This window comes from Prionailurus bengalensis, chromosome C2, assembly GCF_016509475.1.
Source record: "Prionailurus bengalensis isolate Pbe53 chromosome C2, Fcat_Pben_1.1_paternal_pri, whole genome shotgun sequence".
Taxonomy (NCBI): domain Eukaryota; kingdom Metazoa; phylum Chordata; class Mammalia; order Carnivora; family Felidae; genus Prionailurus; species Prionailurus bengalensis.
Genome location: NC_057350.1, coordinates 123,142,417 through 123,160,216, shown reverse-complemented (window position 1 = coordinate 123,160,216; position 17,800 = coordinate 123,142,417). Strand labels below are relative to the sequence as shown.

At 49.0% G+C, this 17,800-nt stretch overlaps 1 protein-coding gene across 4 annotated transcripts in view; it reads left to right on the top strand.

The window, feature by feature from the left end:
- PXYLP1 (2-phosphoxylose phosphatase 1) overlaps positions 1 to 17,800 on the top strand; it is a 72,132-nt gene that overhangs the window by 42,291 nt on the left and 12,041 nt on the right. For all 4 annotated transcript variants that reach the window (XM_043595260.1, XM_043595261.1, XM_043595262.1 and 1 more), the window contains 2 exons: positions 10,834 to 10,992; positions 11,841 to 11,967. In XM_043595260.1, the coding sequence (XP_043451195.1) occupies positions 10,834 to 10,992; positions 11,841 to 11,967 (286 nt within the window). The remainder of the gene's footprint in view (positions 1 to 10,833; positions 10,993 to 11,840; positions 11,968 to 17,800) is intronic.

Sequence of the window (17,800 nt, the reverse complement as noted above, 5' to 3'; positions counted from 1 at the left end):
TGGGGCACTCTGTGTTCACTGTTCCTGAAGCCATGACTTGGAGAGACCAGGTCTCCTGGGGGCATGTAGAAGCCACTCCAGACTGACAGTTTTGTTTGGCCCAACCAATGTTTTCACATTTTTGCTTTTATTTATGAATGTTTTAGAACTTAGGCAGTTTCACCTAAACTTCCAGCCCCTCTTTAAAAAAAAAAAAAAAAAAAAAAAACTTTCCAGCAAGCTGAGACCCATGGTCCCTTGCAGCGAGAGTAGCTGGAACAAGCAGCGAGGTAGTGGCCGCTCCCCATGGGAGTGTGCAAGCTCTTCCTTTCTCCACAGTCTCCACTTGCTAAGCCCTGTCACCTTGGAGTTTGTGCCCTGTCACACAGGTAGAGGAAAGAGAGGACAGGGCAAAGATGAAATCTGGGCAGACAGAGGAAGGGAAGCCGTGAAGGAGACAGAATGGCAGCAGATGGGGCGCTTGGGTGGCTCAGTCGGTTGAGCATCCAACTTCAGCTCGGGTCACGATCTCGCGATTTGTGAGTTCGAGCCCCGTGTCTGGCTCTGTGCTGACAGCTCAGAGCCTGGAGCCTGCTTCAGAGTCTGTGTCTCCCTCTCTCTCTCTCTCTCTCTCTGCCCCTCCCCCACTCATGTTTGCTTGTGCTTTCTCTCTCTCTCTCTCTCTGTCAAAAAAATATATACACATTAAAAAAATTAAAAACAAAAACAAAAAAAGAATGGCAGCAGAGAGGTGGGTTTCCAAAGCCAAGGGAAACAGGTGGGCAGATGAGGAGCCTCAGCTTAATCACGTGTGTGTGCGCGCACACACAGTAGGCACCCCAGCCGAACCAGCTTAGTGTGTGAGTCATTTGCGTGTGCGTAGTATGAGTGGTGGTGTGTACGTGTGTCTTCAGTAGTTTCCCAGCTAGCTCTCTTCCAGCAGGGCCACCATTTTCCCACAGCCTGCAGTCCTCACACCCCCTCCCCTTTTATATGCTACTTTGGATCGATCGTCCTCTGGGAAATGGAATAACCAAGTTTGCTGGAACCGTGTGTAAATTAAAAGAAAATTGCCTCTGAGGAGCAGAGTGAGGAGCCCCCGACAGGTGCCTGGATATTGTGACATTCGCCTTGATTGTTCACACCCAGGCCTCAGCCTGCTCTTTGTAGTTGACTGTTGACATTCACAGCTCCCGCTTTTTTGCACGCACCCTTGAAGGTCTGGGGTAGATGGGGGTAGGGATTTTGCTGAGGCACAAATTTGGATAATAATAGCTGGGAGTGAGCTCCTGGCTGCTGAGCAGGCCTGGCCCTGCCAGCCGACTGGGGGCCTTGTGGTTCCCTGCCCTTCATCCTGAGTCCATTTTATGGAGGAAAGTGTGTGCCCCAGTGGTGTGTGTGAAGTGGGGATTCATGAAGATTTTAGTGTTTTCATGACAAAGATTTGAGGATGCCAAGGGCCTTAGGTACTATGTACTCTATTTTAAAAGCCACAGTAAGGTTCCTCCTAGGATTTTATTTTGGTGAATTGGAGTCAAAAAGAATGAGGAGTTAAATATGAGGGTTTGCATTTTTATCCTAAGTTCTGTTCATAATATCCCAATCTCGACATTATCACTAAAGTTTTACATGTAGTATTTTTAAAATTTCAATCCTTTTCTTGGAGACTTATTTTCTGTTTGATTTCTGAGAGGTTTAATTTTGTTTTTTCTCTGAATGATTCATATCCAACTACCACATAGAATGAGTTTCCCGTCCTGTCAATACTGTTGAATTGACACACACATGTATTCCCATATAAAATACCATATGTACTTTTAGTTAACATATTATGGACAACCTTCCAAGTGATTACAGATGGGTGTATATGTAATCATGGTGTAATGGCTGCGGGAGTATTTACCATTGGACACTTCTGCTGCCTTCCCCCTGTGTCTGTTATAAGCAATGCTTTCATAAACATCTTGGAATGCACATTTGCATCCTCTCACCTAATTATCCTTTTTTAAAAATTTTTTTAAGTTTACTTATTTATTTTGAGAGAGAGAGCAAGCAGGGGAGGGGCAGAGAGGGAGAGAGAGAATCCCAAGCAGGCTCCATGCTTTCAGCACAGAGCCCTACGTGGGGCTCAAACTGAACTGCGAGATCATGATTTGAGTCGGACTCTTAACTGACTGAGCCACCCAGGCGCCTCTTGCCTAATTATTTTTAAGAGAAATTCTCTAAGATCAGAAACTAGGAAGGAAGGAGAGAAGGAAGGGAGGAAGAAATGAAAGAGGGAGGGAGGGAGGGAGGAAGGGGAAAGAAAGAAACAACGCCCCCACTCTGGAAATGCCCCACACACATTAAATATGTCTATTTTTAGCTCATGGAAGGGCCTGCTATGGGATACTCTCACCCCTCCTCCAGTGTAACTACAACGTGAACATGTTCATCGCATAAGACATGTGACGAAAGTGGATTTGGCACACTTAATTTTGACACTTACCTACAGAATTTTTTCACCCACAAGGAAGGGAATCTCATTTTAGAGAAGAGGAGATTATCAGGGGTAGTCAGTAAAACTAGAAAACGTTAGCCAAAGTAGCCAGTGAACTTCGGAGCATATCTGCATATGCCAGGACTGTGTGAGGAGAGGAACAAAATAGGAGAGGAAAGCTGCAGGTGTTTACATTGGAGTAACCGCTGGATGGAGGGGAGCCAAGGACACAGTGCAAGTTTGCCCAGGTGGAGTTTACTCCAACTGCACTGATGAACTTGGGCCCCACTCCCTGTTGCCTTGGCAACAGGGCACCTGCCCCAAGCTGATGACATTAAAAACCCCCAAAACTCAAGAAAGTCCACAGTGGCATGAGATAAGTCATAATCAGAGGTGGAGCCCTGTGATCTTGACAGCAGCTCTGCCCCAGGGGAAGGGGAGGATGGGTGGTTTAAGAAACTAACAGGAATGAAGTCTTGACAGCAGAATCTGAATCTGGCATGTGAGGGTGAAGTCAGGCTGCACCCAGGAAGAACTCTCTGACGGTCTCACTGTCCACACACAGTGCCTCACCCGCCTGGCAGAGCCAGGCTGCCCCCCACCCCGGGTGGGAGGGACAGGGAGTCGGCCATGATGTGTGGCCCCTCTCTGATATGTCTGGCTTGGGCTGCAGCATCACGTCTTGCGCCCCCCCACCCCCCACCGCCTCCCTTCCTGTCTTTCCTGTATCATCTGAGGGGCTGGACCCCACTGCCCAGGGGTCTGCCTCTTGGAGAATCTGGAACCCAGCCAGAGTTCTGCCTCTTCCCAGCCCCAGGTATCCAGCAGAGGAAGGGCTGGCTGGTCACTCCAGGTACCTGAGGGCACAGGTCCCTCCCTCAGCATTGTCTCTCAGTGAGGGGGGCTTCCCCAAAGCTCTCCCTCACCCCTGGCCATCTCTTCCTAGTGACCCTTCCCACAGACAGACGACCAGCCGCCTTTCTGCGCAGCTGGTTTGTTGGCCTCATTGGGGTTTAGTTTCCCTCTAAAGGTAGACCTTTGAGACAGAAAACTTACTTGTTCCTCTCGAGGGGAAGAGGAAACAATGTCCTTGGGCCTTAGTGACTCACACCAGAGCAGGGATAGAAGCATGGATTTAACCTCTGGCAGGACATCCAGCCACACATATGTGCTAAAATGTAGACTGTGGGTTGTTCTAGGTGATAAGATTATGGGTGATTTTCACTTCTTTTTATACCTTAGTGTTGAATGGCTATTTTAGGATGAACACATGTTTATGTCAGTTGTACAGCTCCTTTTGCATTTTGAAAAAAGAAAAATCTCCTGTCAAGGGTGTTGAAATCAGAAACCTGTTTCCAGGCACCTAGGGTTGTTAGCCTGAGTCTGCAGATGTCCACATTGTCTCATTTCAGGGGTCCTTTGAACCCTGTGAACTGCCGGATTCGGAAGCTCGTGTATACAGTCCTTTCTCAGGGTAGAGGAGCAGTAGCTTTTATCAGATTCTCAAAGGTGAGGCAGAGGGGATTCAGGCTGAGAGATGGTTAAGAGTGGCTGATAGTTATTTTCACAGTTCTTTCTGGGAGCCTGTCCTTGGATGACTCTCCGATTTCTAGTTTCTGTCATGATTTGGCATCCTTTGTGCTTCTGTCATCTCATCCAAAGGACTCTGTTTGGGCCAAGCCAGTTATCAGTTGCCTCAGAGGAGAGTGAGGTTTCCTGGCCCCTCTGAGAGACCATAGCTGGGCTCACGCTCGGGCCGTAGGGGGAACCCAGTCCTTGTGCTCTGGCAGTCCGTGGACTTAGGGTTCAGTTACCCATGTCAGAGGGAGGTCAGGCAAGGAGGAATTAAGAGCTTGGGAACAGTCTATGGCAATACCTCCAGCCTGATCTGATGTGAGTCCCAACCCCATGAGCTACACCTGCTGTGGTTTACTGGCTCCCTGAATGGGACCAGGCTTATCACTGGGACAAAAGCACTTACTAGATTCCTACCTAACGGTGGTTCACCATGAGCCAACAAGAATGAGGAATGAAGAATGGTTAAGAATGAGGAGAACAGGAAAGATTGGTTATATTGCAGCCCAAACTGGATAGGTCGGAAAGGACAGATTTCAGCTATTTGATCAATCTTGTCCATGTAAAATCCAGTCTCTCAAAGTAAATGTGGACTTGATTTTCACCTTGCTTGATTTCTACTCCTGCCTTTAAAAGTAAATGGCCAAAGGCAGATAACCGAACTGGTCTTTGGTTGTGGTTCTGTCTTATATTTGTGAATGACATATAGATATTTATATATTCAGTGCTGGGTAGAGGCACAATGGGCCTTTAGGACAATTTAGTGGATTGGGGAGCACTGAGGGAATTGTGGAAATTGCCTGTGGAGCAAATCATTATTTTCTGGCAGGCCAGTGAAGGAGAGAGAATTCAAGAGCCTTTGGATGATTGGGGAGTACAAGGACCAGGGGTATTTTAGCTTGTAAGAAGGTACCATCTTGGGGGCATATGGCTGGCTCAGTTGGTAGAGCATGCGATTCATGATGTTGGGGTCGTGAGTTTGAGCCTCACTTTGGGCATGGAGCTTACTTTAAAAAAAAAAAAAAAGGTGTCATCTTGGATATGCTGAATGTATTTAAAGGAGTCAGAAAAGCTCCTAAAATTGAGTAGTCGAGAGGAGAAGGGAGACTGGTTCATTGTGCTTCTGTGAAAGGTGTGGACACAGAGAGTCTGTATCGCTTCCAGATCCCAAGTTAAAGAGAGCACCTTTTAAGAGCCTGGAAGTAGCCAGAATAATCATTTCAAGGGGCCAGACTTGCAAATAACACTTCTTATCCCTTACCAGACTGCAGGCACTATATGGTGTTCCACAGGCGAGGTCTTCGGTCATCCATGCCACCACTGTGGTAGGGATGCCATTATCTTCATTTTACAGGTGAGGGGAATAAAACATAGTGAGGCAGGAACGTTTGCCCAAAGTCATGCAGCTAGGAAGTAACAAAATTGGGACTTGAACCCAGGTTTGTGACTCGGTGGCCCCCAGTCCCATACCACCTGTCTGTAGTCAGAACCATGGGCAGCAAGGGTGACTGAGGACAGACTTCAGTGGCCCTGGGAAGGAGGAGCCCCACGAAAGAGGTGACTGCAGTCCCCTAGGGAGATGACCAGCCCAGGGCTGATGGTGAGGCAGGCCCTGGAGCTAGGAGGGTAAAAAGGAGATGGAGGGGCCACTCTTTTGGCCCGATGAGGTTCTCTGCCACTACAGTCCGTTGTGTAACTCAGGCAGCTGAGCCACTGGTGGAGAGGTGAGCCAGCACTTCAGCCCTGCTGTGCTTCGGTCCACGCGGACGCCTCTGGGTCCGTGACACCTGGGCTTTGGACCTTCCAGGTGCCCGTGTAACAAGAGGAAGAGCTGACAAATAAATGACACAAGCACAGGGACAGTAGGGGACATCTTGCAGCCCAGGGCCTAGGGTAGGGATGGCAGGAGGCCACCTGAGTCCTTGTGAAACTGCTTCTATCATGTGAGGAAGCCTTTCTTTCCTGGAAAGGGCCCTTATTGGCACAGTTGGCTAGACTCAGGTCCCTATCCCTGGACCCCAGTCAGCTTGGCAAGGGCGGAGCCCTGGAGGAGCAGCATGACAGTCCCCTATCAGGCCACAGGGTTGGCATGGGGGGAGGTGCCACTCCACAGAAGGGAGGGACAGGAGGTGAGCTGGCTCAGGAACACAGGTGCGGAGGGGAGGCACAGTACTCAGTCAAGTCAGATTTGAAGCACCTGTAAAGGGCTTGCATACAGGGGGTTAAGGCCAGACCTTGTGGGAAAAGGCCAAGTGTACAGGTAGATTTTTATTCTCTGCCCTGGGCCAGAGCCCTGATATGGGGAGATTAGCTAGAGACCGTGGGCATTGGCTTGGTGCCCTCAAGGAAGGACACTAGCCTGTCCGTATGGAAGTCAGAGTGACTCCCAGGTAATGAGCTGGCAGCAGACATCTGTGAGACTACCTGCTGATCCTGTGGATCACTGAAGTTGTCAAAGTAACTTAAGTGGCCTGAGGCCCAAGGCCAGACAGGGGCTTACAGCCTAGGGTCATGTGCTGGTAAGTAATGATCTGATCCTGACCCTGGGCCCTTATATCTCTTTTCTCTGCCCAGTGAGACACTTCGTCAAAAGCAGAGAGCACAGTCCCTGGCTCAGAGCAGTCCTCCAGCTCAGCAAGCCATTTATGGAGGGCCTGCCCTGTGCTGGTCTGATGGGCAGTATTATAAACGGGAAAAAGACATAGCTCTAACCCTCAAGATGTTTGGGGTGGCAGGTTGACAAACTGTGGACAGCCCTGCTTATGGGTACTGTGGTGTGAGCCAAGATGGCAGCAAGAACCAGATGGGCCCATGGAAGAGGGATGTCGGGGTGGGATTCCTGGAGGGGTGACCCTGGGATCATTATGGAGTTGGCCAGATTTGGGGAGCAGCGGTGAGATGAGGGTAATTAGATGTAAAGGGGGGAGTGTGGTTGAGAAACACCTGTGGTAGTGGGGACAGCTCTGAGCAGTTCAGGACAGTGAGAACCAAGTTAGGGGCGAGTATGCAGGAGGGTGGATCTGGGGGGGATGTGTCACCCCAGGCTTCTGTGCATCAGAACCTCCCCAACATGTCTAGTGTGTGGAGGACCCGTCAAAGGGCCCCATGTGGCCTGGCCCTGCATTCTGATGATTCAGGAAGGTGTAAACAGCACAGGGTGCTATCAGAAGCTAGTGAGTGAGGTTGACAGGCCCAGATGTCAGAGGAAGAAGCAGCAGATACAGTCTTTCTGGATGGAAGGTCTGTGATTTTTACCCAGTCTTTCAAACCACTGCTTCCCGGGGTTATGAATGGGTCATTTGAACCCAGCTACTATGGTTCCTTCTTATTCCATGGGCTGCTTAGTAAAAATACCACAAACGGGGTAGCTTTTAAACAACAGAAATGTATTACTTTCAGTTCTGGAAACTGGGAAGTCCAAGACCAAAGCACCAGCAGATTCGGCGTCTGTCAAGACCCGCCTCTTAGAAGGCATCTTTTCTCTGCAATCTCATACGGTAGAGGGGCAGGGTCGGGGTTATTACTCTTTGGGGTCTCATTTATAAGGATGCTAATCCCATTTGACCTAATCATCTCCCAGAGGCCTCACCTCTAGATATCATCACACTGCGGGTTAGGATTTCAACATGCAAGTTTTAAGGGGACACAGACATTCAGTATATAGCAGTTCCCAAGTGGTAGCCCCCATAGGCCTTACCCCATGTGCTTACAGATAAAGTAGCAAACTGTGGGGACTCTGGGATGCCCAGGGACCAATGGCCCCCAGTCTCTGTGTCACTTCTACCATCATGTTTCCTTAGCTTCACCTGTCTCTGACCCAGACTCCAAGGGAGTGTGCCCACAGGCAGGGTTAAGAAGCCAGAATCTGGCACCGTTCCGTAAAAGATCAGAGTTAAGGATTGAGGGCTGTTGCACGGCCAGAATTGCTGGGTCATTAAGATGCTGCCCTCAGACATATACTTTTCTCATTCGCTTGCTCTGGCACAAATTCCTTCAGAGTAAATTACCTCCAGACACCCGAGCTGTGTGTTAGCAGTTCTGGCCCCTTCCGGGTGTGGGGAAGAACGTTGCTGTAGGACCAAAGAGCTAATTTTGAATTGGGGAAGAGCCAACTCCGTAGCTCTGTGATTGTTGTTTTAGTACAAGTAATACAAGTAATGAATGAAAATATGCTAATAACTATACTGATACTATTCTGCTAATAGTATATCAAGACATTATAGCAGGATACATATATGTCTATACATATCGGATATGTATAACATATGCTTACTGTAAGTATGTATGTGCGAAATACATAAAACAATATGGAAATTTATGGAAAAACAAGTAAAAATACTTCTTCACACCCCATACCCCTGTTCCCCAGAAGAAACCACTGCTGCGTTGTCAGGATGTCCTTATAGACATTTTTTATGCACTTACATAATATGCTTGTAGATTCATACATTTATAGTTTTTTTTTTTTTCTTATTTAGTGACTTGGTTTATTCACTTCACTTCATTTACCTTTGATTTTTTTCCATTCGGTTTAGTCATGGCAGAATATTCCCCAATATGGATGCAGCATTCTGTTCTGCTCATGATGGATATTTAGTTGATTTCCCTTTTTTGTTATTACAAACAGCACTGTGGTGAATTTCCATGGCCATACCTGTTTGTGATTCAAATTGATACCTCTGTTGAGTAGCTTCCAAGATGTAGAATAATGGGATCAGGGATAAAGCACATAGAACATTCTGGTGAATGCTGCCAAATTCTTCCAAAGGTTCCAGTTTCCATTGCCACCTGCAGCATGTGGAAGGCAGTTTCACACCCGTGCGGGTACTGACAGGATTATTAAAACGTGATATTCTAGTCTGTTGGCAGGGTGTCACATCCTGTTGTTTTATTTTGTATTTAAGTATGAATAATGTTGAACATCTTTTCATATGCTTATTGCCATTGGTATTTATTTTTCTGTACTTGGCCCGCTTGTATCCCTTGCTGATTTTATGGTTGCAGGAGCTCATATGCATTTTGGATATTAATAATTTGTCTGTTAGGCATGTTGCATATATGTTCCTTTCCTTTTGTTTATAACATCGGTTTGCCAAAGGGAAATGTAAAGTATTTATTTAGAAGAATTTGTAGGGGCTCCTGGGTGGCTCAGTCCTTTACGCATCCGACTTCAGCTCAGCTCATGATCTTGCAGTTCATGAGTTCATGAGTTTGAGCCCCACATCAGGCTCTGTGCTGACAGCTCAAAGCCTGGAGCCTGCCTCAGATTCTGTGTCTCTTCCTCTTTCTGCCCCTCTCCCTCCCCCTCTCCCTTCTCCCCCCCTTCCCTCTCTCTCTCTCTCTCTCAAAAATAAATAAATATTAAAAAGAAAAAGAATTTGTAGAGTAAATTAGGGAATTTAAATGGATTTAGATTGGTGATTGGGTCCTGTTTTAGCTATTGTTCAAATGTATGTATGTATATTATGGTGATTAATAAACCTTTTAGAAATGGTGCATGGGCACACCTATTTCTGTGCATTTTCTCAGTGGGTGGATGCTAAAAATGCCACTATCATTGTATAGAGAGTTCCAGAAAATCTGTGATGCTGCAGAGAGGTTCCCCATACATGGAAAGGTTGGAGACCATTGACCCAGAAGATGGACTTAATCCGCTTATAAGTAATTCATAAAAGTCTATTAATCAGGACTCATTTGATTGAAAGTATCGAAAACCCAACTCAAAATAGCTTAAGCAAGAAGGGTTATGTAAGATGTATATATAACTGGGACCTCTAAGAGAGGTTCTGCCTTCACCCACATCACCCAGGGTCTCAAAGGATGGATATCCTCAGGTCTCCCTCCCTTCCTCCCTCTCCTCTCTCTCTCTCTCTCTCTCAGTCTCTGCATTTGTTGGTCTGCTTGTCTGTACTTAGTATCATTAGCTTCTACAGCAAGCAGAGGCTGTCTGAGATGGATAGGTGGCTGGGCAGGCCCAGGTTTCCATTCTTAGAGATCATCATACAAAAGAGACCCTCTTCTAGTGTTTACACAGCACCTCTGCCAAGGAAAAGGAGACGAATTGCCCCATCACTGTCCTCGTTGACTCAGTCACACGTCCACCCCAGCCAAGGGTCAGAGACACTGTGATTGACAGTTCAGCCACAACCAGGAGAGGAAGGAGCAGTTCATCAACAGAAAGGGGGATGCTAGCTGGACAGACTGCAGGACCCACGTATGATCTACAGAAGACTGGTAGGGAGAACCTGGCCTGGAGGCAGAGGAGTGAGTTTGAGATGCGGTTCCATCCACCACATACGCCTTGGGCAGCTGCCTCAGTTTCCCCCTGGGCTCTAGGCTCTCTTCTCTATAAAGTGGACTTGTGAGGATTAATGAGTGATGTCTGGATCAGGCTCTTGGGAACCCCGAAGTGCAAAGCAGGTGATATCAATGAGATCTGTCAGATAACACATCTAGCACTTGGCACTCCATAGGTGATGGTTTTCCTCCCTGGTATTTCCTAGAATTCAGAGGGTGTTAGGAATGAAGCAATCAGTTTGCATGAAGTTCTTCCTTTACCACCGTGAGTGAGGCCCCTTTCTCTGGGGTGGCCCACCCGTGGTTGCACAGGTAATTATTGGTCAGAAAAAGATAATGACATTAAGAAAGAGAAGATGACTTCTTGCTGGACTAAAATCCACCCTAATGCTGTGGGAGAGAATAGTCGCTCAGTGAGAATCTAGCCACACCCTGGGCCCCTCCAGCCGGCCTGGTCCCTCCTGTGACTGCACATGCCATGACCTGCCTTGCCTTCCTTGCAGTCCACCTGACCCCGGTCTCCACAGCTAAGAATGGAGTGAGTAGCAAGAGTCGAAAGAGAATCATGCCTGACCCAGTGACCGAGCCTCCCGTGATGGACCCCGTTTACGAAGCTCTTTTGTACTGCAACATCCCCAGTGTGGCTGAGCGCAGCATGGAAGGTAGGCCTGCCTGTGCCGCCTAACTTGGTACCCAGCACCCCTCTGGGAACTAGTTCTTCAAGCAGCATAGCGCCACGGTACGGAGCCAGGCGGCCTGGACTCAAATCCTGCGGTTGCCACTAGGTCGTGCCCTTGAATGTGTTCCCAAGTTAGCTTCCTCCTCTGCTGAATGGGGGTAACCGGCAGTACCTACTCACAGGGCTGCCTGAGGCCTGAAGTAACTGTTGTGAACAGCACGTGGCTCAGGATAAGCCCTCTGCAAATGTTTGCCATCATGGTTTTTGGTGAGACACCAGAGATGGAAAGGTGGGCTTGGCGGGCTCTAGGGCATCACCCCCCCCCTCCCCTCTTTTCCAGTAAGCTCTCTCAGGGCTTAGGAAATCCACAGGATGCTGGATGCTCTGTAGGTGTATTGTAGAAAACGTGCAGGAAACTGTGATTTCTGTGTTGAGTTTTGCTTTGTTGAAAGTGTATCAAAGAATGATGTTGAATATTTTTCTCAGTTTGTGCCCTGATTTGTTTCGTGGAGGTTTAAAGCAGAAGTCATCGTTTCCAGTACTTCTGCGGGCCTCCCCCTAGTCTGTGGATGTGAGGGAGGCCCCACGAATCGACATGCCCCCATTTCACTGGTCTCCAGCCCCCAGCCACACCCCCAGAGGCTCCCCGTTACTTCTGGAGGTCTGAGACATGTATAACCAGCCCTGTCATGTTCCTCCACCTGCCTTATGAGCCACCCCCACCCCCCAGCATGGCACCCTCTTACCATGGTCATCCCTCCCCACTTCTGCAGAGTGGAAAGGATCCACACTTCCTGCGCGTTAACCAGGACACATGCTCCTCTCCCACAGGTCACGCCCCGCATCATTTTAAGCTGGTCTCCGTGCATGTGTTCATTCGACACGGGGACAGGTACCCGCTGTATGTCATTCCCAAAACGAAGCGACCAGAAATTGACTGCACTCTGCTGGCTAACAGGTAAATTGCACTTTTTCTAAAAGTGATTTTCAAGAATCTGTTCCCTCTGTCTCAGTCACAGTGCTGACTGGAGAATGACACAGGCCAGGAGTAACCTACACTCGCTGAGCACAGACCATCCGCCGGGAGCCTGATCTTTAGAACAGTCCTGAGTGTTAATTGCCATTTCAGAGTTGCGAAGGAGGAGGCCCAGAGAAGCAAGGACACCTGTGTAAGGCCACACACAGCAGATAAGTTGAGATTTGGGTCCAGGCCTGTGTGAGGTCTGCTCTCCTCACCTGTGCTCTTCAGTTTGAGGAAAAGCTGGGACACAGTGCAGTGAACACTGGGCTGGATGTTCTCAGGCTCAGCTGTTCTCTTTGGGGGCAGCAGGTAAGTCCCTTAGTCTCTGAGCCTCCCCCTCCCGTCTCTGCATTGAGAATGACCGTGCTGACCGTGCAGGGTCTGGGTGAGGAATGAAGTGAAATAACAGAGGGGAATGTGCATTACCAGCTGCAGAGCCATATAAATGTAAGATATACTTCAACCTTTTAATTGTTCGTGGGAATAGAGACAGCACGTTCGTGATTGAGAACCCTTAGGGTAAAAAATAATTCAACAGAGAGTGGAAATTTTGAGTATAAAAATAGCACAGCTCTAGGAGCGCCTGGGTGGCTCAGTCAGTTAAGCATCTGACTTCGGCTCAGGTCACAATCTCACAGATCCTGAGTTCGAGCCCCGCATCGGGCTCTATGCTGACAGCTCAGAGCCTGGAGCCTGCTTTGGATTCTGTGTCTCCCTCTCTCTGTTTCCCTGCCCTCCCCCACTCATGCTCGGTCTTTCTGTCTCTCCAAAGTAAATAAAACATTTTTAAAAAATGTTTAAATGTTAAAAAAAAGAAAATGGCAGAGCTCTAAAATGAAATGATGAGAGGCACCTGGGCGGCTCAGTCAGTTGCGTGTCCGACTTCAGCTCAGGTCATAATCTCATGGCTCATGAGTTCGAACCCCACATTTGGCTTACTGCTGTCAGCACGGATCCTGCTTCGGGTCTTCTGTACACCACCCCCCCCCCCTGCCCTTCACCTGCTTTCTCTCTCTCTCTCTCTCTCTCTCTCTCTCTCTCTCTCTCTCTCTCAAAAATAAATAAATAAAACATTAAAAAAATTTTTTTTTAATGAAATGACGAGCCGGGCCTCTGCAAATGTGTCTGGGGGCACACCACATGGCTTGAGATTTACTGAACGAGCAGAGGAGATCGAGGGCAGTGCCCAGTGGGGAAGACGTTATTTGGATGGAATGCTTCTGGGTGCCAGCCTGCCTCGGGCAGGGCTGCTCTGGCAGAACCATGGGTTGCCTGTCTGCAGCCAGGCCTGTTCTTTCTAGTGGATGGCGGTGTGGAGCCAGGGGTTTCAGGTTAACTCTTTGTGCCTCTAGGCTTCTCACTGTCCAAGATCATGGGGAAGAGGGAGTGAACCATTCGATGTAAACACATCATGAAATATGAAATATGAAATATGACTATAGGCTTCCATGCACTTTCTCCTTTCCTGCTGGAGGTCACAAAGCTCACAGCCTGGGCGCTTGTGTCGTCTGTTGTGTGTTTAGCAAGCATGGATGCATGTCCCAGTGTCCCGTGAGTTGGTAGAGCCCCAGGGTTGAGGCTGGCCCCTGTCAGAAGGCCATGCAGTCACTGGCTTTCTTCCCCCAGTCTCTAGCCTTCTGTGCCAACCCTTCCCCTGGGGTCTTCTGTACTGCTCAACCCACCTTTTGCCGGCCCCCCACCCCTGCAAGCCTGTGTACCTGCTGTTTAGCTTGCTTGCACCGTCCCTGTGTGACCCACTCCTACAGCTCCTCAGGAGCTCCCCTGAGAAGCTGCCTCCTCTGTGAAACCTCTCCTGGTGTGTGAGGACGGGTTTCTGGTTGTATTGGGCACTGCCACTGCCTCACTCAAACTGAGAAGAGGGATGTACAGGAAGGGTCTCAAAGCAAAATATTTAATGACCAGACCTAAACTGGCCTTAGGCCTAGGGCAAGGGTAGAGGCCACTTGCTGTGCCGGGTGTTAACCCTTTGGTTTCTGGATTGGGGGATTGGCTGGAGGAATAGGGTGAGGTGCAGGGAGGACAGCTCAGAGAAGGGGCTTTTCTCCACTGGCACAGACTTTGGATATCTGCCCTTTGAACTGCCCAGGAATGGACAGGAAAAGACCTCTGAGTTGGGCAACCTCAGGGCAGCCTCAGGGACTTTGTGGACAGTTCCACGCTTCTGCCCTGATGACTCCCGGCTTCTGCTCCTCTTTTTCTGTCTGGGCTTCACATTCCCAGATGTGAGAATTTCAGTGGCTTGGCTTAGACCAGGAGTCTGTCCCCAGACCAGTCATCTAGTGCTGCAGGGTCCCTGAATACCTCAAGGCTCTGGAGGCTACCCTCGCTGTTCCTGGAGAAGGTGCCCATTGGGCATAGCCCCCTGGCAGTGGGCAGGGCCTCCCCTTTGCACCTACATGCTTCGCAGCCTGTCTTCCGGCATGATTATCTGTGCCCTTCCCACATCACTGGCTCCTTAAGGGCATTGGGTCTTGCTCCTTCCTGTATCATTGGTGCCCAGTCTGAGCCTGGCATAAAGTAGGTGTTGGACTAGGTTGGTTGCTGAGTGAATTCAGGACCTTGGTGAGAATCACAAGTCATAATTGCTAATCAAGTGCCTCAATTGATTTCAGCCTCTGCCCTGGAATCCTCTGAGGACTTTGTGACCTTTTTGGTTGTAGGGAAAATCACTTCACCTCTGTGAGCCTCAGTATTCTGTCCTGGCACATGGGGACAATAGTCCATCCCTTATTACATCCTCATGAAGTCTGACTAAGGGGACGGACTAAGCACTGAGCTGGTCATACTGAGAGGTTTACAAACGATGATGTTTTATTTACTGCAGCAGCCTGCAGGCCTTCTGGGGCCCGGCCTCTTTCCCACTCTGAGTGGTCATGGTCATGAGGCCAGGCCAGGTCCGAAGGTCCCTCATTCTGTCACAGCCAGGACAGGGTCCTCTGACAAGGCCATTTCTGGAGCTCCCATTTGAGAGACGCTATTCTGGGGACCAGCTGCCCTGGCTGCTTCTGCCCTCATTTTCTCTGGCCTTGATCTTTTGGCCTACTTTTATTGAACATTCTGTATCTTTAAGAGCTGCTTTAAGTCTTTTGTGGAAAGAGGGTGGAGTATGCATGTTTAATTAAATAATGTCATTTCATTAATTCTACTTTTAAAAACATGAAGTTGACTTGTCATTATAAATACCCACTTGGGGAGCCTGGGTGGCTCTGTCAGTTGAGCGTCCGACTGGCTCAGGTCATGATCTCACGGTTCGTGAGTTCGAGCCTCGCATCGGGCTGGCTGCTATCAGCTTATCAGCACAGGGTCCACTTTGGATCGTCTGTCCTCCTCTCTCTCTGCCCCTCCCCCGTTCACACTCTTTCCTTCTCTCTCTCTCTCTCTTTCTCTCTTTCTTTCTCTCTCTCTCTCTGTCTCTCAAAAAATAAATACAATATTTAAAAAAATTATAAATACCCACTTAGAGTAAGAGTGAGCAGGACTCCCAGTGACAGGGACCCACTTTGAGCCTCTGAATCCCCTAAGACTGTGGGGTCTGGGTCACCAGCTGTGCCTGTGCCTTCCCAGGTGCTAGTTCAGCTTCAAGAATCACTAACTTTCATGGCATCTTAAAGGCGGTGGATCCTGGACTGTGCCTGCTACTTCAGTCTAGTGACAGGGTTTATCAGGGCCAGCAGGCAGTCTTGCAGTGAGCTGAGTAATCCGTGCCAATGTCGGTGCAAGGGAGCGGCCCCGTGTTTCCCTTCACGGTGACACATTCCATGGCTCTCCCGAGTCTTTGTAGTGGAAGCTGCCTCTTCACGAATGCCCTGTGCCTCATGACAAAGGTGCTGTTGTAACCCTCACAGGACAAGATTTAGCCAGCACTAAGGTTATTAGCCATACATGTGCCATGTGTATTAAATGCTTTTCTTCTGCATTGAAGAATATGAATCAGATACTGTTTTCTACATTCAAGGAAGAAAAGAATATTCAATTCAACCAGTATTCAACACGTTATTTTATTATTTTTTTTAATTGTATTTATTTATTTTGAGAGACAGAGAGAGTGCATGCAGGGGAGGAGCAGAGAAAGAGGGGGAGAGAGAATCCCAAGCAGGTTGCATGCTGTCAGTGCAGAGCCCGACCTGGGACTCGATCCCCAAAACCGTGAGATCGTGACCTGAGCTGAAACCAAGGGTCAGATGCTTAACGGATGGAGCCACCCAGGTGCCCCATTACATTTTATTTTAAAACATGTATTATGTGTCAGGTACTATGTCATGTAACAGGAGGTGACATGTGGGCAGGCACCTAAATAAGATGAAGGAGCCAGCCCTGTGCAGATCTGGGGGAATGGTGTTCCAGAAAGACAGAACAGCAAGTGCAAAGAGCCTGAGGCTGGAGGGGCTGCACATGTAGGAGAACAGTAAGACCAGTATGTGGCTGGACTGGAAGACTAATGGGGGAGCGGGCTTCTAAAGATTCATGGAAGAGAGGCTGCTCCTGCCCCAGGGGCCCCACTCCCCTCTGAGAGACAGATCTGATGCCTAGCACATGGTGAGCCCTCGGGGAATGGTGGCCAGCACGAATGGTGGCAGCAACGGCAAAGGTATTAGAGACAAAGGCGAAAAAGTAGAAGCAGAAGTAGTTTTGGAACCATATTTAGGGGCACAAACCACAAGAGGGCAGCCTGACCCAACTTGTGGCAGAGGGAGAGGTGGGATGCCAGGTCAGGGAAGGCCACCAAGAGAAAGGGACCTCAAGGGTGCGCAGGAACAAGTCAGGTGGCAGCTGATGATAAATGATACCTGGGGCGGTGAAACCTGTGCAAAGGTGGGGGGAGGTGGACAGCTCGGCCCACAGGCTGGAGTGGAGAGGTGGCGAAGGACTAGGTTATCTGACACTTTGAATGCCCAGCTAAGGATTATGGACATCAGGCACGAAGGCAGTGAGGGAGCTGAGAAATGGAGGGATGAAATTATGAAGATCTCTGGCTGCCATGATGTGGAGGATGGATTAGACGCCGGCAGTGATGTTTACGTTCCTGTGGGGACAGCGATCCAAAAGAAAGATTTCCCGCAGAGTCCGAGCCGAAGTCCTTAAAATGACCTACAAGGCCTCTTGTGCTCTTCCTCATCCCCTTGCCCTGCTTTGCCCTCCGCTGTGGCTCTCCTCACCCTCACTCAGCCTCAGCCACACTGTCCCGAGCTCTCCTTCCCACTGACGGTGTCCTCTCTGCAGATAGCTGTTCCCCAGTGGCTTTATGGCTGGCCAGTTCCCCCACCTCCCACAAGCCTTTGCTTAAATGTCACCTTCTCAGTAAGACCACTCAGAAGACTTCACTTACAATTACAATGCACTTCTTCCACCCAAGTCTCCTGGGTCCCCTTTTTCCCTGCTCAACGCATCAATGCTTCATAGCATCTGTTACCTTCTAATGTGCATGCATGCATACATGCACGCACATGTAAACACACACACTCTCTCTCTTTCTAGTGTTCATTGTATGTTGTCTGTTTCTCCAGGCTCCTAAGCTCCCTGAGGGCAGTGTTCAATGCCGCCACATCCCAAGTGCCCAAGACAGTGCCTGGCACATGGGAGGAGCATGATTAAGTATTTGTTGAATGAATAAATGATAGAGGCTGAAACTCAGGGAGTGGCAGCAGAGTTGGAGAGAAGTCTTGGATCTGAGAGAAGGGCACCAGGTGGGGTCGGTAGGACTTAGTGACAGGTTGGCTGGGGGTGAGACAGAGAGAGGATGGTGCCCAGA